Source organism: Netta rufina, assembly GCF_964035555.1.
Source record: "Netta rufina genome assembly, chromosome: 17".
Classification (NCBI taxonomy): domain Eukaryota; kingdom Metazoa; phylum Chordata; class Aves; order Anseriformes; family Anatidae; genus Netta; species Netta rufina.
In genome coordinates, this window is record NC_140141.1 from 7995572 (window position 1) to 8020588 (window position 25017).

General features: G+C 53.1%; 1 protein-coding gene across 2 annotated transcripts; it reads right to left on the minus strand.

The window, feature by feature from the left end:
• Positions 1-1361: 1361 nt before the first annotated feature.
• CABP1 (calcium binding protein 1) lies at positions 1362-14114 on the minus strand (the record flags this gene model as incomplete). Of its 2 annotated transcripts, XM_084297268.1 has the most annotated exons (7): positions 1362-1387; positions 3134-3281; positions 3687-3796; positions 5036-5179; positions 5841-5871; positions 9256-9432; positions 14070-14114. In XM_084297268.1, 7 exons carry the CDS (start codon positions 14112-14114, stop codon positions 1362-1364), a joined length of 681 nt encoding a protein of 226 aa, XP_084153394.1. The 2 variants fall into 2 exon arrangements, with proteins under 2 accessions (XP_084153394.1, XP_084153395.1); XM_084297269.1 differs by lacking the exon at positions 9256-9432.
• Positions 14115-25017: the final 10903 nt, after the last annotated feature.

Below are 25017 nucleotides of genomic sequence, written 5' to 3' on the forward strand. Positions count from 1 at the left end.
CCAGAGAATGTGAGAGGAACCTGGGAAGTGAGAGATCTGAGATGAAGGAAGCAGAAGGATATCGGTCCCTAATCTCTGAGTTGAAGGAAGAAGGCAACTGAGAGGAAAACAACTCCCATTTACACCGAGGAACCCACAGAAACGCTGAAGCCCTTTGAGGCAGAGCAGAAATTAGTTCTGGTGACTTGTGACTGGGACTGCACAGGGAAAAGGGACAACTGCAAGTCCGGCAGGGTAGGGGAAGGGAGTGGGAGGTTGTGAGCATCCTGGTGAAAGGGGGGACTGTGTCTGGAACCAGCACGTAGGGCATGGACACTGCTGCCCTGCTCACTGCTGCAGGCAGGTGCAGCACACTCCGGTGGGATGGAGCCGCAGCGTTACAGCACAGAGCCCGCAGCAAGGCCCTGCTCTGTGCATACGCTGACAGCGGTGTTTGAAATGGTCTGGAAAGGGAGGTTTGGCTGTTGCTGCCTGTCCCCCTCCCACCCAGCCCCACTCCACGCCATTCCTCCCACTGCTCCTTACCCTAGGTCCACAGGGGTGGGGAGGAGGGGTGGGGGCCCTCCACGCTGCCCTCACCTCCAGGCCCCTCAGCACGGGGCCAGCAGAAGGCATGGCAGAGCCCAGTTGCAGGCTTCATGGCCAGCTTCGTTCCCATGTCCTGCACCATGGACTCGTCCCCGGACCCCGGTAGATGCCCCGGTATCCATCTGGCCCAGCCCCTCTCCCCCAGCCCCGCCGCCTCTCACACGGACACCCAGGCTCCACCTCGTTTCAGCGTGCAGATTTATCGCTTTCCCCCCGCAAGACATGTATTTGAATTTTCTCTTGGTAAACATAACCACAGGAGATGCGAATATGTGCCGAGGAAGCATAAATAACCCCACACAGATAGACACACACACAGACAGCAAACACAGACACGGTTCACCAAGGGAAACCAAGAAGTGCAGAGCACGCCCTGAGGCCGCCACCAGTCCCAATGGCTTTGTTCTCGTCCACCCAGCCACCAGGATTTCTCCCGCTCTCGCTTTGCAGCAGCTGGTGGGAGAATAAAGCTGGGAAGGAGGAGTCTGAAGTTGCAAATATCCCATGAAAGCATCATGGCAAGTCCCGGCTCTGCGGTTTCCTGCAATCGTCTTGAAGGAATGGTTCCAGTTGTAGGAAGTTGCAAGTCTTTCACAGTGTGAAAGGGTGGAGGGGCATGGGGACCACCGTGAGGAAGGAGCAGCAGGTCATCTTGCAATGTCCCAGTTGCAGCCAGCCGATTAACCTTCGTGTGGGAACATCGGGGCTAGATGCTCCATCTAGGTCCTCTTCTGCCCTCTCTAAGGTGCTGATTCGTTAGCTGAGAATAACCTTCAACGGGACATCATGCGAACAAACTCTGCAACCGACAAGAAAAGACAGCCCTGAAGCGAAAGGTCCCCACCCCAGCTCTCACTCCCTGGAGACAGCATGCAGCCGGGGTGGAATTGGGGAAACCGAGTCTGCACAGCAGGTCTGTGCTGCTCCGGGAGCAGACCTGGAGAGCCCCCACACACGAGGGGCTCTGATCCTTGTGTTAGATACAGCCACACAACCCCGCCAGCAGGGCAGCGCATTGCTCCGACTCCTTCCCAGCCAGCCTACACGCAGGCAGGCTTGTTTGTACAAGCAGCCCCTTGCAACACATCGTGGCAAGTATCACCTCCCTTCGCCGTAATTTCAGGGAACATTGATTTAGAGCCTTGGGAGCACGGCAGGTTCTTAGTGAGCTTGCCAGCTGAAGGAAACACTGGCGTTGGAAAGTGTTTTGGTAGGTACCGGTGCTCTGGCAGAGAAAAGTTTACTTTGATGGATTCCTTGCTTTGGAAGATACAGGTTAGCGGTAAGGACACCCTGGATCTATTTCTTCACCACCCTGCAGCTTGTGGAGTCAATTACACTTGTTAAAATTGAGTGTGGATGCCATCAAATAGAAATGCGTTTTCACTCTGTGCTTGAATTGCCCAGAAATTAATAACTCTGCAAAGAGGAGGGCAGTGGAAATTACCCCCTTGACTTCTCTTTTTCCGTTGATGGAGCTGTCCTTTGACAACTAAAGCAGCAGTTCACAGAGAAAATGATACTGGGCTAGCATTTCATGTATTTTAGCTGTCTAATATAATTTAGCTGTGGGAAACAAGGAGAGCTACTGTCAGGTAATCAGCCAGTGCATTAGAACTGCTGCAGCTACCCGATGCTTTCTAGGGAGGCATTTCCAGTTTTTAGCATTTCCAAAGCCCTCAGAAACTTCAGGACTGAGACTCCTTGCCATGCAGGAGATCCAGGAATGCCTCTGAGCCAAAAAATTACATGCATTTTATTTTAATTCTGTCGTTACTGTGCTTCACCCTGATTGCAAAGGGTAGCACCAGGAAAACAAGCAGCCTGCCACGCTCTCACACCTTCCAGCTCTATTATCCTCTTAGTTGTCTGATGATATCAACTGCTTCCCTTGCCAGGAATCCTGAGCTCTATCAACATCACTCCTGCCACGGCTAATGGCTAGGATAGTAGCCGAACTGCTCGTATTTTTTCCGACTCCTTCTGGCACGGAAAGTGAAAGAAGAAATGAATTATCTGTGGGATTTAACATGACACATCTAGATTAGATATATACAGTGCTGCTGAGCACATCTGGCATGTGACCATCTCCTGGCATAACAGTGCAGAAACAAATTCTCTATAAACCCAGATAATACGGTGAGACAGAGGAAATGGAAGGTGTAATGTTTTTTTCCAAATAAATACAGCCTTCTCACAGCTCTTGCAATAGATTTAATGGAAAGGAAAATGCCCTGTAAAAAGAAGTCTGATGCTGCACGGGTACAGCAGAAGCTGTTTCTCTGTGGCAGGGCATCTCCCTTTCCATGTGAGAACTATGGAAACCTGACTGAAATTGAGGTGCAACAAGAGAAGATACACAAATGAACACTTCAGCTGAAGAATTGTATTTGTTTTTGTTTGTTAGTTAGTTTGTTTGTTTGTTTGTCCACATTTTGGATCCCTGGGCCCAGAGCATGCAAATCTTCCCTTCTGCTTCCGCCTCCAAGCTGAAACTCTGACTCACACTAGAGCAGCTGCACAGGGAGCACTCATCCCCTCTCACCTTCAAAATCAACACGCCCATCGCCGTTCAGGTCCACGTCCCGGATGATCTCTTCGATATCCCGATGCCCCACCTGCTGCCCTAGAAGCTTCTTCATGGCTTCTCGCAGCTCACTGGTGCTGATCTCCCCATCGCCGTTGGTGTCAAACTGCAAGCACATGAAAAATACCAGCCAGGGAAATACAGTTAATGGAAATGGATCTTTCTCTGGGTTGGACTTTGTACTGTCCTGCTCCTGAGTGCCCTATTTTTTCTGCATTCCTTTGCATCCCTCCTTTTTCTCTTTCGGGCTCCTTTTGGTCTGGATCCAGCCTGTCTTTTGTCCTCAGAAACCCCTCATTACTGCTCTGACTGCATCAGTTTCCTCTTCCTTGCCTCAAGGGCTCCCTTATCTTAGTGACTTTCTCTGCTCCTCCCTCATTTCATGTCTGGCTTGACTCTTAGTCTTCCACTGTGCTGCTCTCTCCTCCTCTTCTCTTCCCCAGTGAGTCTTCTCTCTTTCCTGTCTCCTGTTGCTCACCTCTCTGAGGGGCACACGGTGGGGAGCACTCACCTCTCGGAAGGCATCACGGAGCTCTTTTACACCAATCATGTCTGCAGTTTCTGCCAGCAGCTTTGGTCCCATCAGCTCAACAAAATCTTCAAAATCCACATGGCCACCCACTTGGGATAAGACGAAAGATTGCGTGTAAGAACTCCATACATTAGCCAAGCCCAGTGCTCACTTTGCACTTCTGTGTGCCCGGAGGGCTTGGTTCTCCAGGAAGCAAAGCGCAGAAGGTGCAGGAGAGTGGAAGGAAAAGCAGAGGTAGTTTTACACTGCCTTTTGTATTTCCTGGATTGTGGGATATGCAGAATGAGCCCAAGCTACTCCAGCCTGTGTTGCCATGGACTGCTACATCCTTATGGCATCACGTACTGAGTGTTAGAGGCTTGGTCCCACTAGAGCTTATAGCAACCCTCTGCTGCACTTGTGCCAAAAGAAATGGCGAGGGCACTGTGTGATGTTCCTGCATGCCCTGGCAGTGCCCTGCAGCAGCGGTGGAGTCTTGGTTCATTAGCAGTGGCTAATGTATGTCCAACTGTTTAATTTTCATATTTATCCCTTTTCTTGTTTGTCCCCCATCTGACAGCTGGCAATAACACTCTCAAATTCCTAACTCCTTGTGTGCCGTGGTTATCAGCTGTTTTTATGCGCGAGCGGTTGTGTATGTCACAACTCCTTCCATTTCCCTGTCCAGGTAACTCGTCTTTCCTACATCAGCCTAGGTCAGGAACAACATGCACTGAGTTTCCCTTCTCCCACCTGGCTGAGGGCTAATACCCTGCTCTGTCACGGACAAGTCGTGACAAAAACGACGGTGAAAGACAAGAGGCACAAGCACAGTGACTCCAGCAGCTGCCCCCCACCCGGCGCTGCCAGCACAGCTCGCTTGCAGCCCACCCGCAGGGGCACAGCAGATCACAGACACCCACAGCAGTGAGCAGCCCATCCGCCTCCCACTCTGACCCAAACATCTCCATTTTCCAGTCGTCGCCTTCAGTCCGACATCATCTGACACCAGCCTCAGCACGATGACGTCCACGAGCTGAACACCAAGGTCTAACTGCCCACATCGAGGGCAGTTTTACACCTGGCAGCATAAGCAGGGAGGACAACTCTTCCACATGCTGCTCCCATACGGCACGGTCCACACAACCCATTCATCTGATAAGCAATAAAAAGGGCATCGACTGCTAGGGGCTACGAATGAGCAGAGGGATGAGAGGGAGCTAAAATGACAACCAAAAATGAGAGGGAAAGGAACACCAAGTAACAGAGACAGCAGGAAACAAACAGCCCAAAGCAGCAGCGCGGGCACGGCAGCCACAGAGAGGTTCAGCAAGGTGGGCGTTACTCACGGTTCATGTTGATCTGCTGGGAGAGTTCTATCAGCTCCATCTCAGTAGGCATGTAGCCCATGGTTCGCATGCAGTTCCCCAGGTCCCTGCAGTTAATAAACCCATCCTTGTCTTTATCAAACTCCTTAAAGGCTTCTCTTAATTCTGTGGGAGTGGATCCAAAAAGAACAATGTTGTCAGAGACAGCTTGAAACACCAAGAAACCTCCCCAGTGCCAGCAGCACTTTATGAGGCCGGTCTCTGAGATCCTGCAGGTGTTCCCAGCAGATCTCGCTGTGAAGAAGCAACGACTGCAGCAGTGTCAAGCTCTTCTAGCAGCAGCACTGCTGACCCATCCCTTACAGGAAAGCGTGCTGTGACTACAGAGGCTTTGAAGTACCACAGAGTGATTTTTCCTGAACTGCACTCCTTAAAGGCACTGGAAGCAGTGAGTTTTCCCAACTTTTACCTCTACACAATATTCCATAGCCCTCACTGTAGGGGTTAGCAGGTAAAACAGCTTCCTTACAACCATACTTTACAACGCTTTCCATGGGAGCTGGGGTGTACAGCAGTGCTCTGGCAGCCCATATGCCGTTACCTCACTCATCCTCCCACCTTGAAGAAGCTGCATTAGATGCAAATTCCACAGCCAGCACTCTTGCAGTTTTACATACTATTTCTTTTGCTTGGGCTGCCAGGAATTATTCCAGTAATCACCTCCCTTGATTTGCCACAGATTATTTTACCACCCCTTGGGGGCCAACCTGGAAATGACCAGCCTGGACAGGGAGAAAGGTGACACAGAAGGAGCGACAAGTTTTACCTTCGATTTCTTCTGGGCGCAGTTCTCTATCCTGCAAAAAGAGAACACACTGTGTTAAAGTCTTTGGCTTGCCGCAGCTGCAGTTTCAGAACAGCACTCGGTGGTGCAAACAGTTCTGGGACGAGCCAGAAAGTGAGAGAAGAAACAAGAAGGCGATGACATGTTTAATACCATCTACCTAGCAAGGCTTCCCAGCTCTCCTCCCCACCAGGGCGGGTTTCAGCCTGCACACTTCCCCGTGGAAGCCCCTCTCCTTGTCTGCTGGACGGGGGGTGACGGATGCTCCCCCGGGACAGAAGGAACCTGGGCCAGCACGGGCCCTGCGTGTGGGCTCCCCACCTCTCAGGGCTCCTGCATCGCTCCCCAGCACCGAGTCCTGGAGCAGAGACCGGCGCTGCAGCAGCTGCTCTATGGCTGTGACTGCATCCTCCTGAGCTCCTGCTGAAACGGCCAGATCAAACCAGCTGGAAGCTGCTCCTGTAGCCAGAAGCTCTGTAACATCATCTGCCTGTGTCCCTGCTTGATTCCTGTCCTGCTGGCAGGACAGGGACAGCCAGGAGCTTTCTTGCAGCCCACGTCCCAGTGCCATCTCCTGCAGTCCCCCCAAGAAGGGAGGGACTTGCCCCTTCCCCCCAGCCTCGGCTCCCCATACAGGCATTCTGAAACCAGGCATGAAGGCAGACACACGACAGGTACATCGTCAAGGTCATCTACAAACGAAACAGGACGAGGATTCACCATGTTCAGGAAACACTGCAACTTCAAACATCCAATTTCAATTTCGTGGAAGGAGGGGGAGGATATAAAAGAGCATAGGAAAATTCCACCACTGCACCAAGAAGAAGAGATGAGCATGGAAATGCACTGCTTTCGGGTTTAAACGCCCTTCCTAATTCCTCTCATCGCTCCCAGGCAAATCCAAAGCATCTGAGAATTTGGAAACACAGAAACGCCATCTCTTTTGTCAGCTGACTCTCGGCTTTTCCCCTCAACCGTGGGGACTTTCTCCTTGCCTTCCAGGTGTCCTGCAGCCTCCCCACACGGCCCCGGAGCCAGTGTCCTTGCCGGGTTTGAGAAGGATGATCCTTTGCTATTTAACCACGGGCTCCTCTGGCAACTAATGGTGGCTGCTCGGAGCACACAGCAAACTAGGACACCCGCTGCTTTACGTCTGTGCAGAGGGGGCTGTGCCAGAGAAGTGACCAGCTCGCCGCTCATAACCTTCCCAGAGGCATCTCTGTGCTGGATGGAGCTGCCGGAGCGCGCTGGCTCCGCGGCTTCATCCCTCACAGACCTGGTATTTTCAAACATGTCATCCCATTTGTTCTGCTTCCATCAGCGCCAAGAAATAAAACGGCTCCCCCCCAACACCTGGGGCCGGGCGCAGGAGGCCTTACCGCCCTCCCACCCCGTTGCAGCAGGTGACCGACGGTCCCGACACCTCCAGCGCAGCCGTCACGAGAGCGTCCTCCTCCCCGCTCACCGAAGGCCACGTTGCGACCGACACGCGTCGGGAACGGGGGCTCCAGCACCGGCTCGGGTGTCGCACCCCAGGGCATTGGCACCGGCGGGGCTCTGCGCATATCCTCACACGCGCGGCTTCGAGCGTCACGGAGCCGCGGGCTGCGAACGCAGGAGGAGGGGGAGGGTTTTCTGTCCCTCCAAAAATGTGACTCAAGCGGGAACTAACGTCACGGAGAGGTTTTCTGGTTTAAATTTGAAAAAAAAAAATAAAATAAAATAAAAAAAGATCCCCCAAAATGATTAAGGAGGAAAAGCGCTCGGGAAGAAATGGGCTGAATCACTCTAAGGCTCTTGGAGAACATATGGAAAGAGGAACAAAACTGTTCAGAACCTAGATATGAGCAGAGGTGACCCTCAGGGAGTCATGGTACGTCATGGCCTTACTCTCACTTATTTCTGCTCTATGCACAGTAAGTCCTGCTGCTCTACAGCCAGTAGAAGTAAAGCTGCTGATCAGGTACTTATGCTACACCAGGGTAGAGACATCACTGATCTCATTTTGGAAACTCTTTGGGGTACGGTGAGTTCCCAGGGCCTGAACAGGATGGATTCTGTCAGCGTGAGCCTTCCACTGGAAGCTGGACCTGTGTCCTGTGGTGGGGAGCCAGCACCAGTAGGTGCACTGGTGTGAGAACACCATGCCCTGTGGGTCAGTGAAGTGGCTCAAGGCATGCGTGATCACTTAGCGGCTGAAGGTTAACAAGAACCAAGGCCCTGTGATCAATAATGACTGACGGATCTTTTTTAGGTTGATGGTTGAAGATGAGGTTTCAGAAATCAAGCTCTAGGTGTCTCCTACGGCTGCAGATAACCGTGTCCATGCAGAGGGATATGAGACATTTCTTATAGGGGCGAGAAAGCCCTGACTCTCAGGAAACTGGGGTGAGTTTTGTTTCACCAGAGGATATGGAGTGCACTGGATTAATGTAAAACAACACATGTCCACTTATGCATATCCATAAAACGTGTGTTAATGATTCCTTTGCGTATGTCTTTACATTCATGTTACTGTAGAAATCTAACGTATATGTGCAGAAAATATGCTCTACTGCTTATAAAGATACTGAATTTACGTGAAAATACCTACTTTCTTTGCTTATATATAAACATTTACATCAGAAGCATATGAGCACAGTTACAAGGAGGTGTGACGGAGTGGACAGACGTGGTTCTCTGTTTATTCGTGTGTGCAGGGACCATAGCATTTGGTAGCCTGGCACTATTTGCAAATACGAGGCCAGACTGATGTTCTTTGATTTATTTGGCTAGGATGGCTGCAGTGTCAGGCTGTGCATGAAAGCGTACAAAAGACTGCATTTGGGCTTCTGTGAGGAGGCAGATGCATGCTCATTTCTGCTTGTATTAGCGTGCTCACTGGGAGCTGACAGGAACAGTAACAAATACGGGCATCTCTGTGGGACAGCTTGTTCCCAATATGGATACTCTGATTTGCATCTAAGTGGCTACTTAGGCCCTAAATGCTAATTTGAGCCTCTGGGAATGAGATGTGAATGTCTTGTTGGAATAACAGCTTTGAACACTGGACTCCTCCAGAGTCCATCTGATTATACAAGTCCCGGGGTCTTAAGTCCTTCTCCTGAATCCATGTGACTACATCTACTCGAGTGTAGGCTTGGATCTATCTTCCATAGCTGCATTTTTTTTTGTTTAAATCATCCTTTCTTGCCATTTAGGCACAGGGACCTCTCTGCACATGCTTCAGCTTTGACCTTTGCCTGTGACTGCGTTAGCTGGAGCCGGGATGCTCCAGGACCCAGGGCTGGGGGTTACGGAGCTCCACGCACAGGGAGCACGCGGGCAGCTCCGCGTCCCCGGCTCGCGTCCACACGGCTTTGTGCGTGTCTCGCCCGGCTGGGTGTAACTTACGTACAGGCTGCCTGTTTTCTGCGAAGCCCTTCCTCAGGAAGATGCATGCTGGCCCCAGCAGGTTGTGCATGACGGCGCAGTTCTGGGCCAGCACCATGAGCGGACCCTGGTACTCGCAGGCCGACGGCCCCTCTTCGCTCGTCTGGACAGCCTTATAGCACGTCTTCTCCTCATGGCGGATCTTCCCAGCCAACCAGCAGCAAGCAAACAACACAACAGAGGATGTTACCTCCCCGTCTCGCCCAGCCTCGCCTCTGAAGTTTTACTGAACCGCCTCGCAGAGCCATTATTGCTAAATTTCCTTCATCTGCTTCACGCCGCGTCCCCCCCGCTGACCTCTTACGCTTTGTGTGGAAGCCGTAAATCCAGGAGTTCACTTTCAAAAGCCGACAGAAGTACGGCCAGCCCGGGGAATTTCGCTTTGAACCGACATCAAACCCTCCACGAGCTGCTCACGTCTACCCAGAAACAGCCCAAAGGGCTGCGCTCCCGCTACCAGCCCCGCAGTTCAGGATTCCTCGAGCAAGTGTGCCCCACGGCACCGTACGCGTGCCCAGGGCCACGCTGCTGACGGCTGCAGCGGCCGGATCCTCCCCAGGAGGCAAGACTGAGGCTGCACAGAGGCAGCGCGTTGGGCTCCAGGCCGCATGGCAGCAGCACGGCTGGGTGACACTACCACGAGGCCGCTGGCAGCATGGGGTGGCTCTGCCAGCTGCGGCACGCATCGTGCTCCGCTGGAACTAGCTGCGTCCTCGGGGTCTCGGGCACTCAGCGCGCTGCCCTCTCCTAAATCGCTTGCGGTTCGGGGCGGAGGTCAGGCACGAGCACGGTTGGGTCTGTTTGCCTTTGCACGTTTCTGTGAGTGCACACGGCTTGCTAAGCTGGGGCTCCAGAACGCGCTCCAGCACTGGATTTTATAAGGAGGCACTGCTTTCCTTTTATAGAAATGCATTTCCCTGGCTCTGCAAGAAAAGTCTTATCCTGATATTCCCATGCAGCTATAAAAAGCCAGCACAACCCACAGGACCCTTGGTTTTATAGAATAAACATTAATCATGCATCAGATTCCTCTTCAGGAACAATTCTACTTTTACAGCCGGTGTTCCCAGGGGTGATCAGAGAAGCTCTGTCAATTGTCATCGGCTCCTTTATTAACTCTTTCCTTAAAGCCTGAGGTGCTTTTTCAGGCTAAAGCACCAGACGCGCAGGCACACCCCAGGCACACTTGTCCAAACCTATCGCATCTCCTCGCTGTGCCTGCCATGTGCTATTACCTTGTGCACACAGTCTGCGTTTCAGACAGCCTTACCCCAATCTGCTCGTGTATAACGTCATGTGGATATCAAGCACCAAAACAAACACAACCCAAAAAGCAAGCCACGAAGAAAGAAAATGATGGAGCAGAAAAGCACTTTTGTCGCAGTCATAGCTGAGGAGGAAATCTGTCTCTGATTCAGCGTGACACATCGGACACTTGTCCTTAAAAACCTGAGAGATGAGCATCCGTCCGCAAATGGCATATTACTAGCTCAGCTAAATGTCAGGGCATCTGTGTTGAACTGCATAGCTTCATGACATCAGTGCAAAGTATTTGCAAAAATTACCAGCTTTTTTTTTTCTTGGCACATTTTTGAGTTTAATATACCAAATAATGTGACTCACTGAAAATAGCCCACATCAGTTCTGCACTGAATTCCAGCAAAGAGACACGAAAGCTTAAAGGTCCCATAGCCTCCACCTAATCCTTGCCTGCTGACCCTTCCAGGCAATTTCTTACCTAGCCACACGGCAGCACCAGAGCACGGTCATGCCGTTATTTTTCTGTGTGGATAAAGATCACCAGCTCGATCAAACAGCTGCCCAGAGCCACAGAAGGTGGCTGCCTTACTGAGAGACCGATGGGGGCTCCCTGTCCTGCAGCTCCAGGCAGGATTTACAGCAGGCGATGCTCCCCCAGCCCAGCAGCCTCCAGGTTTCTCCTGCAAGCACCCCCAAAAATGTCCTTCACCACACTCCTCCTTTATCCAGACAGAGCCGGGAAAGGAGCTGCGATACGGGTACAGGACAGAGCAACGCCAGGTGCCTGCTACAGGGGAAACAGCGGCATGCACAGCGCAGAAACACAAGGAAAGGACAGGGGGGCTCAGGCTTTCTCCGTCTCTTGCAGGAGCAAAGGGGCACTACCATGCCTGGCTGGGTCAGGCCAGATCTTGGAGGGCCTCTTCGAGGGAAAGGCCACCAAGGCTGGCCACCAGGGGCACCGGGGGAAAGCGAAGCTGCCAGCAGCCAGCACTGGGGAAAAAGGACCGAGCGTTGTCACCTGGACAGGCAAGGAACCAGCCCCTGGCTGGGCCAGCCAGCGCCTGGAAGTGGTTCCCAAGCTCCCGGTTGATATCACGCATTGGAGGGATCACACCTCCCATCACCCAGGTTCAGCTCCCACCCCCACATCGCCTACAGTCCCTCCTCACCACTTCAGCAAAACTCAAGGAAACCATAAGCAGGCAATGTCCATCCGCCAAGCTCCCTGGGGAATGGGCATCAGGTGCAAAAGGCCTTCACATTGCCGAGCCGTGCCCCTCATCACCTCAACCCTGCTCCCACTCGCTGCGGCAGGGCCACACAGTGGAGACGAGAGCAGGAGGAAAGCTGTGCCTGCCCTTCTGGCTCAGTAGCGCTCAGATGCGGGCAGCTCCTCAGCCCCAGGACATTCACACTCAGAGGAGCTTTGTGGAGGCAGGGATGGGGTGAGGACAGGGATGAGCAGCAGGCAGAGAGCGAGCGCTTCCTCCCTCTGTAACTTGGTACCACCCAGGGCCCAGCTCCTCATCCTCCTCACTGAGTTTCCTCTGAGCTTGCCCCAGGTAAAACCTGGGAAAAAAAAGACCAGGGTCACAAAGCAGCCAAGTGAAGCTGTGTGGTGTAAGGCTGAAGTATCCCCCATAACCATGTGTGTTGTGATCCAGAGGTCAGCACAGCCCCACAGGAGTGGTGCCCGAGGCTAGACCGGAGTTGGAGAAATCCTCCAGTTCAGCTCTGCAACTTCCTCTCTTTAGTCCTGCCAACCCAGGCCTTCTAATGAGGCACAAAGTGCATCTTCTGAAGCAGTTTTTAGGAATGAAAGCATAAATTACCTAAAAAAGACTGACCACACAGAGTTTACAACTTCTTCAGTCCATTGCAATTCAAGCAGCCTGGCCACATTTCAGGCTTTAATTGCAATCTCCTTGATCGTGCTGAGCACAGCTGCAGCCAACTCCTTTTATTGCAAGTTGGAGGCGACCTAGGAATAGCCAAATTGTTTTTTTTTTTTTTAACCTGTGATGTTTGGGTAAACCTCAGCTACTCCTGCCCCTTCCTGGGGGTCACCCTGACACAGGACTGGTCTCGGCACTGTCCAACTGCTCGATGATAAATTCTCTCCTCGTCTATCCCAGCACTCCTGCAGCAGCACCGAGCCTTGTTAATAGGAGCCAAAATAACAAGGAAACTGTTTACGAGGTAAATCTGAGGCCAGAAGAAACTCCCTGCTAGGACTCCCTCTCCACAGCAGATTTTCCTGAGGGCAAGGCCTCCTGGTGGCACAGCCCCATGGCAGCGCCTTCACTGCCAGCAGGGTCTCCCCAGAGCCAGCTCTCCATCGCTGTGCTGGGGATGCTCAGCGAAACTTCATCATTCCCGAGGAGTGAAACGAACAGCTTTCTGCTGAGTTATCAGATTTTCAGCAGTGCCAAGTGAGATCCGTGGGGCTGACAGGTACACGGTGCTGCTACACCTCCCGCAGCCAGGCAGGAAACGGTACTGGGGCGAATCGTTCCCGCCTGTCCCTGTCAGCAGAACGGTTCCTGAATCTGATCAGTCCTGGGGTTGTTTTCAAAACCTCAGCAGTCTGGGGATTGCAGCCTAACAGACACGGAGCAGGGCCGGGCCCAGGCCCCCGTGCACATGGGCCGTGCTGCCGGGCACGCGCTGGATGGACACACACACGTGAGGGATGCACACAGGGGTTAGGCCCGGCGTGTCCCCTCACAGGGCACGGCCAAACGGGTCACAGAACATGCTGCTGCGCCCGAGTGCATACATCCTGACAAGATGTGTGCGTGCGGAAGGATGGGAGTACACAAAGCCACATGCAGACTGCTGTGAAGAGGCACCCCAGCACCCGGACCATGCGCGTGCAAGCAGGGAGAAGTGTGTGAAGCACACGGCGAGCACCACGCGCCTGCTCACAGCCTGCCGGATGGGTGTGTAGAGACACAGACAGCTGCGGACACCTAGCACAGCTAGGATCCTGAGGTGTGCGTGTTCTTACACCGGCAGGAACACACACACACACACACACACACACACACACACACACACGGCCACTCGTGCACAGGAATGTGTCCCTGCAGGAATGACACACGCGGCTGGGCTCGTGCAGACACCCTCGACTGAAGCACATGCACAGCCGTACACAAGCTCACGTGCATACACATACCTGAAGCTGCCTGCACAGACGACGTGTGCCAGCGTATCGAGCACATCAACGAGCACAAGCGTGCATGGACGCGGTGGGCACGCACCCACGGAGCAGGACACACGCCTGCTGATGTATACGCACGTTTATCTACACACACGTGGTGGCGTTCAGCATCCCGGGCTCTAGTGGCTGCCTTTGCACGAGCAGCTCTTACAAAAAAGACTTGTGAAGAGAGCTGAGCCCCTCGCACACGCCGCTGCGGCTCTCCCACCTCCCTTGCCCGTCTGCCCACGATGTCGCCCGTCCCAAGAAGCAGGGCTGGAAAAGCACAATTCACTTTGATTTAGGGAACATACCTTTTTTGAGAGGTTTCTCAGTGGAGACTTCACACAGTTGCCCATAATATGTTGAGTCTGCCTTTCCGGTGAACTTGGTTATAAAGGAACTGAAGCAAATGATCCCATTAAAGGTATTCCTTGGGAGCAAAGCAAGAAAGGCAGCGCCAGGCAAATCCAAACAGCTACTGGCTGCTGGGGCTTCCCTCTTCGGGGAGCTTTTTCTCTCTCTGCCTCTCTCTCTCCGTGTTTTTACTTTATGTTCACTTTCTTGAAGAGATGAAGCAGGAAGGAGAGGGAGGGGAGAGAAACAGACAGAAAGAGGGAGAGAGAGGGAGTGAGAAGGGGAGAGAGAGGGAGGCGGATGTATAATCTACATCAGATTAATGTTCAAATCCCTCCCACCCCCCTCAATCTGCAGGCAAGATTGTTTCACTCATGGGAGAGAGCTGATTCAGGGAGAATTAAAACAGAGAGGCACCGCAAGAAGCGATTTTAGTGATGAGTTCAGTGAATCCAGCTAGTTTGGGTCCACACAGCCTCCGAACACTGCAGCCCTGCCCACCCCCCTCCTACCTCCTCTCAGCTTTTCAATCACCAGAGAGCAAGGCTGGCCAGAAGGCAATCCACTTAGGGGCTTGGGGCAGAGTCCAGTGCTCGTTTTGGAGCAGAAAGGGACCATTTAGCTGGGTGGGACCTGTTTCAGCTTATAAAGACTAGCAGACCTGCAAGTCCCTCATTCTTTTCCTGCCACAGTGGAAGCAAGCCCGGAGGCAGCAGTGCAGGGTCCCTGCAATGCTCTCAACCCCAGGACAGAATTTTTTAACCACAAGGGAGAGACCTTGAGCCAGTCTTAAAGTTTTTTTCCACCTTTCTGTGAGTAGAAACCAACCAGAGGTTTTCCTGTACAAGTCTGCCAAAGATGGGCTCGCCCCCGAATCCTAAATCCAAACAGCCCCAGACTGGGTAATGTGAAAGCAAGAACTTGGGCATCAGACCCAACCACCTGAGTCCGGGGATAAATAAGGGGCTCCTAAGCCCAGCCCCAGCTCCGAATTCTGAGCTTCAGGCCTGCTGAATCATTTCTGAAAGAAAGGGGATGAGTCCCCAGTACTTCCTCTGTTCTCAGGCTGCACATAAGAGCATTCAGCTTGAAAGGAGATTTAAATTGCATAAAAACTCACCATCAGCCCGGGCAACAGGACCTGAGCAGGGCAGGGAATGCATCCCCAGCCACAAAGCCACCACCGTGGCAGCAGCTCAGGGAGGTAAGAAGCCACGGCATGAGGAGCTACCTCCTGCAAGGGATGCGAAGGCCAAGCTGGCACTGATTCTACGCCTGTCCGTGTACAGAGAAGATGAACTGTCTGCATCACAACACAGCAGGGCTTTCTCTGCTTCCACCCAGATGGTGCTGTGGCAAACTCAGCATGACTGTAAGGTGAACCAACAACTGCTTTAGAGCCTGGAGGCTTCTTCCACCTGAGGAGATTAGTTTAGGAGGCCAACCATGACAAGAGTCAAGAGCTTCTCCAGTTCCAGACACAGCCAGAAGCGCACGGCGATGTGGGGTAGTGTTTCTTGCTCTTCCTCGTAGCAGCCACTTTCCAGGAGTGCAAGCAGTGGAACAGCCTCCTCTCGTCTCCTCTCCTCTTCTCTCAGATCTGCTTGGTGCCTTCCTCACCGCATGGGCTGGGAGGAGCTGCACGAAGTCCCACAGTTCCCCCAAAGTGGGAAGCTGCGGTAGCAGGCACTGGAAGATGCCCGTTGTACCGAGAGCAAACAGACCCGGGGACAGAGGGGATGGGGAAACTCTGGTCTGGAAGGTCTCCGTATCGGAGCACACCCATGGGGCTGGGAAGGAAACCTTCCCTAAGCTGGCCCTACCACCTCTTGTCACGGTTGGGGGATCCCTGACAGAGGGGAAATACACGGTCAGCCCTTGGGGGTTGACAGCACAGCCCAGGGCCCCTGCAGCAGGAGGATGCCAAAACTCCCAGCTCCTCTCGAGGCTGCCATCTTTGGATCTATTTCTCTTTCCCTTCTTAAAGCAGCTCCTGGGAGGCTGATCTACCCTTGGCCGAAGTGCTGGTCGTTAATAACGTCCTCTGTCAGCTGGAGCCATTCCCCAGGCTCCTTGTTTATTGACGAAGTGCTTGTCTCCCTTGAGCAGAAGCTGCCATACAGCGAGCGAGGCGCCTGGGCTCCCTCCCGAGACGAATGACTCCAATTCCGGAGCGGAGAGGAGAGAGAGCATCACCTCCCTGCCGAGCATAAATCTCCCCTTGGCAGGCAGTGCGGAGGCCAGGAACGCCCCGCAACTGAGAAGTGCCCGTCTCAAAAATCCATTGCAGCTCCAAAATGCCAGGGGGCTGTGAAGGACAGGCAGGGAGCACAGCTGGCAGGGCTCTCAGTGCCCCTCAGCAGGAGTTGAGGTGGTCACCCCTAACCAGGAGCTTGCACAGGACGTCAGGAGCCAGCACAGCACACTGCCGCATTTCCCTGCTCTCCTACTTCTCTTCCCTGCAGTCACAGCAGTCACAGAAAACGCGCAGGGCAGAGAGAGAGCGCTGGAATCGGCTGCCAGGTTCGGGAGGGAGTTCACAATCCGGGAAGGGAAGGGAAGGAAGAGGCAATGGGTGGGAGCCCACTCGCAGCAGGTTCGCAGCACAGTCAGCCCTCGGGCTCTGCAGGAGCGCTGGCAGAGCCGCAGCGGGCCTGAGAGATGTGGCCGTGAACAGTTTCTTTATCCCCTTATTTACCCTGAATCCCTTAAGAGCAATCGGGCAGCACATCGCAATCTCGCAGGCAGACCCTGCTGACCTTCCAGGAGGAAAATCACTTGGACATTGGGATCTTGTTCATCGCCACCAAGGGCAGCTTAGAGAGACGCAGGGGAGTGGGGTTGGTGGAGAGGTCATTAGAAGATTAGGTTAGAAGGAGCACATTTTCTCCCTTCCTCCAAACGAGGCTGCTGTAAGAGAACAGGATGCTGAGAATAAGTGTGTCAAAAGCATTTGTGTGTAGGTGATGATCTGTGGGTATGCCTATATCTGGGGTAGTCAGGGTGCGTGTGGGAGGGCTGCACATGCATGTATACCGGCTTTCCCACACTGTTCTTTGTGGCAATCACACTGTTCTTTTAAGGCCTGGGGCTCTGTTGTAAACTTTCTAAAAATCAGGAGGAATTTTGCGAAATGCACGCCTTGCCGTTGTGCCTGCATCCCCCCCTTTTCCCTGAAACCCACAGAGGAGAGCAGAGACCTTCACGGATGCAGTTTGGCACAGCGTGAGCTCCGCTCCCAGGCAAGGAGCTTGGCACGTGGACTGACCTGGGCGAGGAGCAGGGAGGAGGCTGGATGGCTTGGCATTGCCAGGGAGTGATTTAGGTGGCTTCATGCGCTTGGATTCTTTAAAAAGCAGCAGTGCTTTGTTCAGGCTGGCACCACGGGTTCGAATATTTATTCCATAGGAAAGGGTTGGACCCCAGCACGGCTAATCACTTGGTAGCTGTAACAGACTTCATCCAGTGACAGCAAATACCCGACCGCTCCAACAGAAAGGACAAAAATCAATCCAAAATGTGGGACTGCAGGTTTGCTTGGCAAACATTTCCCATGGAAGTACAGAGCTGTACAGGAAGACTGCTCGGATGCCAGGCCCGTTTCAGTACATGGACCTTCACTTGCTGGAACATCAGATCAGGTCATTGCTCGTAATGCAGCGCTGCAAAGGGCACCCTCAGCACCTGGGGGTGGGGTAGTCGCTGAGGAGAGCACATGGCACAGCATTCCTAGCATCTCTTCATTGAAATCCACAGTTTTCCCTAAGAACTCGCTGCATGCTTGGAAGATTTAGTATCCTAAAATACGCCGCCTTATTTAATTTTCCCTAGCAGGCTAAGAATTTTTCATCTATTTTTTCTATGCCGGAGCAGAGAGTGCACATACTGCTTATTAGCTTTCAAATCTGCTCCCAGCCAGCCTTCAGCTGATGCCTATAGATCTGTGTTTTACAAAAAACAGCCCTGTCTTGTTTACTGGATGACCTCAGATGAGCCTTAGCATTTGGATTTATTAACATCCTTCCTCTGCCAGTGCTGTCAAGGGCCTTGCTTCAAAGCTCCCAGCCACTGGAACAGGCACCAGCACTGCAAACCTCTGTGCCTGGCTTCCCCTTTGTCTGTGTCAGGCTCCCGAGTGCTTTTCCTGCATCCTGAGTTGTGTTATCTAACCTCGGGTGAACCTGGGATGGTTCCACGCTGCCATCAGGCAAGGACAGGTCCGTCTCAAGCGGAGGCACCAGCAAGCACTGGCAGATGCAGCCCATCCCCTCAGCTGGGAGGAGGAATATTTCTGCAGAGAGTTTGGGAACTTTCTTTGCTGTCAGCTGTTCCAGAAAGAAAGTGTTGCTGACTCATGCTGTGCATAATATTCTCCTCCATTAGAGCAATTGGATCATATTCAGTCCCAAACAACAGAAAGGTTATTAAAAAACCAAGGATGCTTTCCGTCCCTCTCAAGGTAACAAACCCTGAAGAGCCAGCTTCCGTCTCACACAGCTTTGTCTGTAATTAGCTAGCTTTATTCCGTGTTTGATGAAAAGAGATGGGAATGTGCCACCTTCTGACACCTTCCACGCAGATCTGGTACTCGCATTTTGCACTGACCCAACAGGAGATGTGCTGGAGGAGCACTACGTGCTGGGGGTATTTTCTGCTTTTAAAGACCATCCATGGGCTACAGAAGGACAAGCAGCAGCTTGACAGCCCACAAGTTGCTAGAGCAGTTTGCCAGGTATATGCAGTATGAAGAGGGTTTAAAACCAACCTCAGAGGGTCCCTTCCCTTCGTTCAGAAGTATGAGAATTGTGAATCGCTCTCTGTCAGGGCAGCTGGTGCTGCCCTGGGTCTCTCGCCTCTTCCAAAGGAAAAAGGGGCAGGGGCTCAGCACCCGCTGGCACGCTGCGGTGCTGCCGGTGTGGCTGACTAGTGGGTGGGCAGAGCCCTAGGAACCATACCAACCCCATACTCCAATCCAGTCCTGCAGCAATAGACGAGATACAGCATAAAACTGAGGTCTGCCCCATTTCTGTTCTGAGCAGGGACCTGACAGCACCTTCAGAAGGACCACTCTGCATATCCCAGATGAGCGCTCTGGCTCGATCTCAGTGCAGCTGGTCACAAACTACCTACACTCTTTTTTTTTTTTTTTTTTTTTTTTTTTTTCTGTTATTTCAGCAGAATACAGGGGGGTTGTTGGCCATTTTCTGCTTCCTGCCCTCAACTGTTGTGACACAATACCTCACAGAGGTACACGGCTGCTTGTTTCCTTCCAAGAGCAGGGAGCGTATTTCATCTGAGTGGGCTGAAGCAATGCTATGTGTTCTTTCCAAAGGTGGTTGCAAGGTGCAAAGTACTCTAAAGGAGGAATGGACAGAAGAGAGATTAGAATACTGCAAATGACTTCATTGACACATTGTATTGAGCTCATGGTCTTATGCCAGTGCAGAGGGCTACTGAAAAACTCAGTGTGACTGTATGAGCCACGACAGCTGTTTGTCTTTATTTCAAAGAGGGGCATTTGACTGAAATTGAAGGATTGCTCGAGCTCATGGGCACTGCTGCTGCTCTCTAAGGTCACAGGAATGTCAGAGGATTATTGAAAGGGAGCCCAAAGTTAGCTAAGCGCCTTTTACTGGCTGCACACCACATAGCTGCTTGTTATTGGAGATCAATACCACTCATGGACTCATCAGGGAAAGCCATCTCCTGAAGCTGCAATGCTAGAAAGAACCACAACGAATTCAGCTGCCAAACCTGCAGCCCTTCCACTACATCTCCAGCTAAACTCCTCCCTGACACTTTGTTCAAAGCCAACATTGCATCAAACAAAAACCAAGGCAGTATAGGGTGGTGGAACACACAGAGGGCTAATTTAGACGATGGTTAATTCATTATTGAAAGATTTTATTCTCTCACAAGCTAAGCTGAACCCAACCAGAAGGGCTGTGCGTTTCAGTGCATCAGCTCATGTTGCTGTATATTTCATGAGCTGAATATTTAATGAATGTTCCTTTAGCTTGGTTTTATTTTGATGCCTTTCCATATCCTTTTAAAACAGATTTGTTTAAAAGTAAATCACTGACAAAGATTAATGTTTGCTGGCAGACCCGCTGCAGGCAGCAAGCTTATCCACTGCCCCTCAGTGATTCTGTGTGTCTGGCTGCCATCCCTCAAGCTTTTTAGAAGCAATAAATGTGATATTTTTTTTCTCCAAGCTGAGCAACGGGGAGGCTGGGTGGATGTGCTCGAGTGGAACACTGTTCCTCTGTATTTGTGCCCGTCACATACAGAAAACACATGAGCTGCACCTCATACGGCAGGGTCTCAGCAGGCAGGGACGTCCCTACGCGCCGAGTATTTAAGCACAGGAACGCGTGTGTGCACAGAGGTGCTTGCACAGCCACACCGAAGATCTAGCAGGGGACGCACACCACAGGCTGTATGTCTGCAGGCACGGCATTTACGTGGAGGCTCTTTACGTCAGGCTGCGTGCGTGGACGTGGGCTGTGCCAACACGCAGGGCAGGAAGCACGGAGGCTGTACGAGACGCACGCAGGTACCCGGACCGCTGCGAGTAGGTGCCCAGCCATCAGCATGATGGGTGCTTCCCCACTCAGACCATGCTCCTGGCACCGGGACACCCGCAGGCTCCCCAGGCACAGCCAGACTCAGGGCCCCAAGGGGCCTGCGGGGTCCCTGCCAGGCCAGGGAAGGGGTTTTTGGGGGCAGGAGCCAGGCCCTTGGACTGGTTCCTCCTTGCCCTGCTGCAGCCGGCGGAGCAGGCCAGTCCCGTGCAGGGCCATGCAGTGGAGAAGGAGGATTTGTGAGCGAAGCTGAAGTGCTGCAGCCCTGGGGCCGTGTGTCCTGAGCACCCCTGCAGGGCTCAGCAGCAGCCCGTGCCCGCCTTCCCTTTACGGGCACCTTAAGGAAGGATGCTCCTGGGGGTCAGAGCAAGCTCTCAGAGATGTCCAAAAAAGAGGAAGCAAAGTAGGAAGAGGGAATGCAGAGTTTCTTTGGGTTTTGTCTCTTCTAAGCTGTGTGCCTTCAGTAGCTGTAAGCTATGGCTACACAGCATGGCCAGCATCCCCGCAACGCTGGTTGTTTTGAGCTACAGGAAAAATCCGGTTACCCCAAGTCACTCTGCTGATTTCACACTGTAAAAGAACAGCTGAGAAACTGCCCTTGGTTCGCCGTGACCCTGACTCACCAGCGCTGCCTCTGCCTTACAGCACGGGGCAGCACAGCACACGAGACCCTGCAAGCCAAGACATTTCACCTTCACCTCCGCTACCCCGCAGCGCTGCATCCCACAGCTTCCACCAGCAGCCCGGTGCACAGCAGCCTCCTCGCTGGCATGCGGGGCAGCCAAAAGCTTCCATCACGGGGCCATTAGCGGTGCCCCCCTGGGCTGTGCAGGGCTGCCAGGCTCTCTGCTGGCAGAGCTCCACGTGTGGTCCTGCCGCAGCATCTGCTCTTAGGCAAAATCCCATTAGAGTCGGCTGGAGTCGAAGCCACTCGAGGGAACAAGGTCGTCCTGCGGGTGAGGAGACCAGCCAGGCTGTGAGGCTGGGTGAGGCGTGTTGTCCTTACCCAAAAGGATGCCTTTTGCACCTGCTTCCCACACAGGCAGCCTGGGGACACGTCCTGCCCCAAAACAGGGCCGCTTCTGACATTCTGGTTTTCTCCAAGGTCCATTAAAACCTGTTAATATTAACTAAAAGCTCTGAGTAAAGGAAGATCAAGCGGTACCAGAAAAGGAAAATGGGAGATGCAGAAAGATTCCTTCCCTATTTTAATGGTAATTCAGATACTGACATTAAAATGGGACCGGGAGATGGTGCAGATAGGAGTGGCTTTTAACTGCCTGTACAAATAGAAATACAAAAGCCCCTTTGGCCACAGTGCTAACAGCAGCAGCCCGTAAATATTTAATGATTCCCTGTGGCATTATTTGACCCCCCTGATCCCCACGCTACCAGAAGCAATTGACAGAAAACTGTTGGGGAATCACTTCGCTGAAAAATTTAACAGGCAGGCAGGGTGTGAAAGCTAAACGGCTCTGAAAACGGTCAGGTCTCACATGGCAGGATCGCTTGCAAATGAATATTGCATAGCAAAGGCCACAAAAAGCTCTCCTCAAGGTGCCAGCCAGGCTGACCCCGGGGCACAGGAGTGAAGTGCAGAGAAACGGCGGGCTGCGTGCCGCAGGACCTGCGCTGCGAGCCCAGGGCCAAGCTGTAGGTGCTGCTGTAGGTGCTGCCACATCACTGCTGCCCCACAGCTTTGCATCGCGGTCCCTGTTGGTACCACGCTGCTGTCCCAGCCTCTGAGCTGCTCTTGCTGCTGCTGTCACATCAATAGCTCACCTGCTGCCACTGCACTGCTATCCCAGTGGCCGAGGTAGCGCTGCTCCTCTGCTGTTAGGGGCGTGCTCCTGCTTGGGACGGCACCACTGCTCCCCTGCGTCCTGCAGCCACCCCACGGGACCCTCCAAGGGGTGACAGCACGCTCCTTCTTCCTACACCACACTCCTTCGCTTCTCGGCCACTCCAGCACTCCCCTGCTACGGGCCAGAACGACGCCACCGCCCTCCCCACGCTCCCTCTTTGCGCCACTTTCCCACGTTGCTGCACGATCGCACGTTATCCTTGCCAGCTCCACGGTGAGTCAGTGCCCAGCTCTCGCTGCTGGATGGAGCAGCCGCCACTGCAGCGCCGCCTGCAAACACGGCAGCCCGCTGCCCCTCGCGTGGGACACTGCCGGCCGTGCTCCCGCAGTCACCGCCTCGCTCGGCGGCGCTGCCTTCGTGCCAAGTCCCGGCCGTGCGACCGAGACGGCATCCCGGCGATAACACCTCGCTCGCTGCCTCCTGTGCAGCGGGGTGGTGCTGTCACGCCGGCACAACCCTTTGCTAACAGCATGCCCGAAGTAATCACTGCTGCACGCGATAGCTCCCACCTGGAGTATTGCAGAGCCCCCCCCCGAGTGACAGGGTGCTTCCCTGCATCCGCCTCCCCGACCTGCTGTGGGGACAGGTCGTTACCCCAGGACGGCTCCTGGCTCCCACTGAGGCACCGTTACGCTCCCCTGCGTTCGGTAATTCGTGTAACGCTCGGTTACAGAACGGCCCGAGGTCCTAAGGAGAGTATTACTGTGGTTTTTATATCACGGCATCACTGCACCAATATAGCACGAGGCTAATTAATAAAATATCACTGCATCCTGCATCCCGGCGGTCTCTTAGCATTCTCCCGGAGTACACACGCAGAGCGCTCCACATCGCTGTGCCGGTTATGTAAAGGCGGCACTTCTGCCTTCGCTCTTTTTTTCCTGCACAGCTACAAATCTGCCTCCCTCAGACACAATCCTCCAGTCCTGGACTGCTCCTTTCGCTCTGACTGCAGTAACGACGTCCCCCTGTGAAGTCAGCCCTGCAATGTTTTCAGCGGATCTGATCTGGTGTCTGCATCCGCGGCCACGCACCGCGCTGCGAGGGGAGCGGGATGGAGCCCGGCGGGTGCGCAGCTGGCACAGGACGTACCGGTGCTGCCAGACCTCGGGGCGCTGCCGCTGCAGATACGCATCACCAGGCTCCCCTCCTTGCACGTGCTGCAAAATGACTGTCTGAACTGTTTCACAGTGGGCCGTGTGGGCTGGAAAGAAGTTCTCGGATTAAATAAATTGCCTGCTGAGCTGTTGCTGGCTCCTAATTGCGAGGTGCAGACCGGTGGCACAGCACCTGCAGCTTTACGCTGCAGTCCTGGACACTTCTGCGCCAGCGACCACGGCTCAGCCCAGGCTGCAACTTGTGCTCCCGCAGGTTTAAATCCTGCTCTGTCTCAAGATATTTTTACACAACGCTTAGCATCTATGTCTTCATTCGCAGAAACAAAATTTCCATCATTCCTTTCTGTTACAGAATTTCCTGGTTCTTATCTTACGACCCGTATCCATCCCAGGATTTTGAGATCACTACAAGAAATCTCCACATCTCTCCTCCCGCATGCAGCCCTTCGCATAGCCCATATTGTAGTTCCCCTTTATACCCACGAATCCCTGCACTGCCCTGCTCCTAAAACCTCCCCTGGATGGTCGTTTTCTCATGGTTACTTCAGAGAAAGCAAGGCAGAGCTGAGTACAGAGAAACGGGAATAAATAATATTATGCTTCTAAAGAGAGATGCTGGTGGTTGCTGTTTCTCAGCCCTGGTGCTATGCACCGAGCGCAAGAAGGAAAAGCAGAGCTGTGCCTGTCCCTGTTCTGTAAGCAGCACGGTTCTGCACTGGAATTCAATTTTGCTAAGTTTGTGGCATTTGGGAGCGGGTCACAGCACTGGAACGCAGCACAGCGGGTGCAATGAAGGTGCCGCTCGGGTAAGGACAGAGCTCGAAACCAGAGAGGTTTCTGCGAGCAGGAGCCCTGACACAGGTTTGTTTGTACTTCGGCACTGGGGACGCAGCTCCACAGACTTAAAATCCATTCTCAGACGCGTCTTCATCTTCCTCAGAACCACGGAGACAGCACCAGCCAGAGCTGAGCCCACGGATTTCAGTCTGCAGATTTTCAAAGAATACCGATTGTGTGACCCAGCTGAGCACCCAGCCACTCACTAGGCCCTTCCTTAGTGCTGCTACAAAATGTTAATCTAGGCTCCTGGTCCCTCATGGGCACGGGGAGGGTAATATCTGTCCTGAGTTCAACACAACGGTGACACTCATAAATAACGGACTGGTAGCAAGGATGCAAAATTGCTGAGGAAAGCAGAGGAGGTCTGATTTTTCTCATGAGAAGTGAGGATGAACAGAAGTAGACAACACTTCCTGAGAGCAGAGCAAACAGGTACAGGTGTATCACATCCTTCCCCTCAAATCACAGAAATTCTTGTTACCTCCATAACCTCAATTT